We start from the raw sequence: 900 nt of genomic DNA on the forward strand, positions 1-900 counted from the left end.
AAGCAGAGCTGGCCCTCCTTCCAGAAAACAGGGAGTTTTCCTTGTGGGAGGATCCGTCAAAGTTCCCGCGTGATAAGCTCCTGACTCTACCCCGTATGCCATTGGCTGAACGAACTCTGGAACAGCCAATCAGCGTCACGCTACTTCTCAGTAGCGTCACGCTACTGAAACCCAGAACTCAGTCTCCCGTGACTCCCGATTGCTGGTGATGGCGGAGATCATACTCCTGCTGCTCTCCGGAGCCTTGACCCTGACCGAGACTCCTGGTGAGTGCGGGGTCGGGAGGGCACGGCCTCTGCGGGGTGGGAGCGAGCAGACTCGGCGCGGGGCGCGGAACCCGGGACAGCGGTAACCCAGCGCGCTCCCGCCCCAGCCCCGCCCCCGCCCCGCCCCCGCCCCGCCCCCGCCCCTCCCCGCCCCTCCCCGCCCCTCCCCGCCCCCTCCCCGCCCCCTTTTCTCCAGAACCCGTGATTTCTTTCTCCTAGCCCCGCCCCCAGCCCCGCCCCCTCCTCTCCACAACCGGTGGTTTCTTTCTCCCCGCCCCGCCCCCCGCCCCGTGGCCCCCTGCCGGACCCGCCACTGGGCGAACCAAGGACGCGCGTCCTCCCAGCTCCCAGGTCCCCACAGCCTGAGCTATTTCCATGCCGCCATATACGAACCGAACCGCGGGAAGAACCGGTACGTCGTCGTCGGATACGTGGACCACACGGAGATCCTCCGGTTCGACAGCGACGGCGTGAACCCGAGGATGGAGCCGCGGGTGCCCTGGCTGGAGCAGGCGTGGGCGGAGCAGGAGGACCCAGATTTTTGGGAGGAGCAGACGGTAGAAATGAAGCATATTCCGCGCATGACCAGACTGAACCTGAACAAGCTGCATGCCCACTATAACCAGAGCGAGGA

The 900-nt window shown here is 65.8% G+C and overlaps 1 protein-coding gene across 1 annotated transcript; it reads left to right on the top strand.

Annotated features, from left to right (window-relative positions):
- Positions 1–200: 200 nt before the first annotated feature.
- LOC119002837 (HLA class I histocompatibility antigen, alpha chain G-like) lies at positions 201–893 on the top strand (the record flags this gene model as incomplete). The annotated part of the gene is made up of 2 exons (XM_037068927.1): positions 201–266; positions 618–893. Coding segments are annotated over exons 1-2 (334 nt in total), but the record flags the coding sequence as incomplete, so codon positions are not given.
- Between the last annotated feature and the right edge of the window lie 7 nt (positions 894–900).

This window comes from Sturnira hondurensis, unplaced genomic scaffold (genome assembly GCF_014824575.4).
Source record: "Sturnira hondurensis isolate 20B ecotype Veracruz unplaced genomic scaffold, ASM1482457v3 Scaffold0018154, whole genome shotgun sequence".
NCBI classification, from domain to species: domain Eukaryota; kingdom Metazoa; phylum Chordata; class Mammalia; order Chiroptera; family Phyllostomidae; genus Sturnira; species Sturnira hondurensis.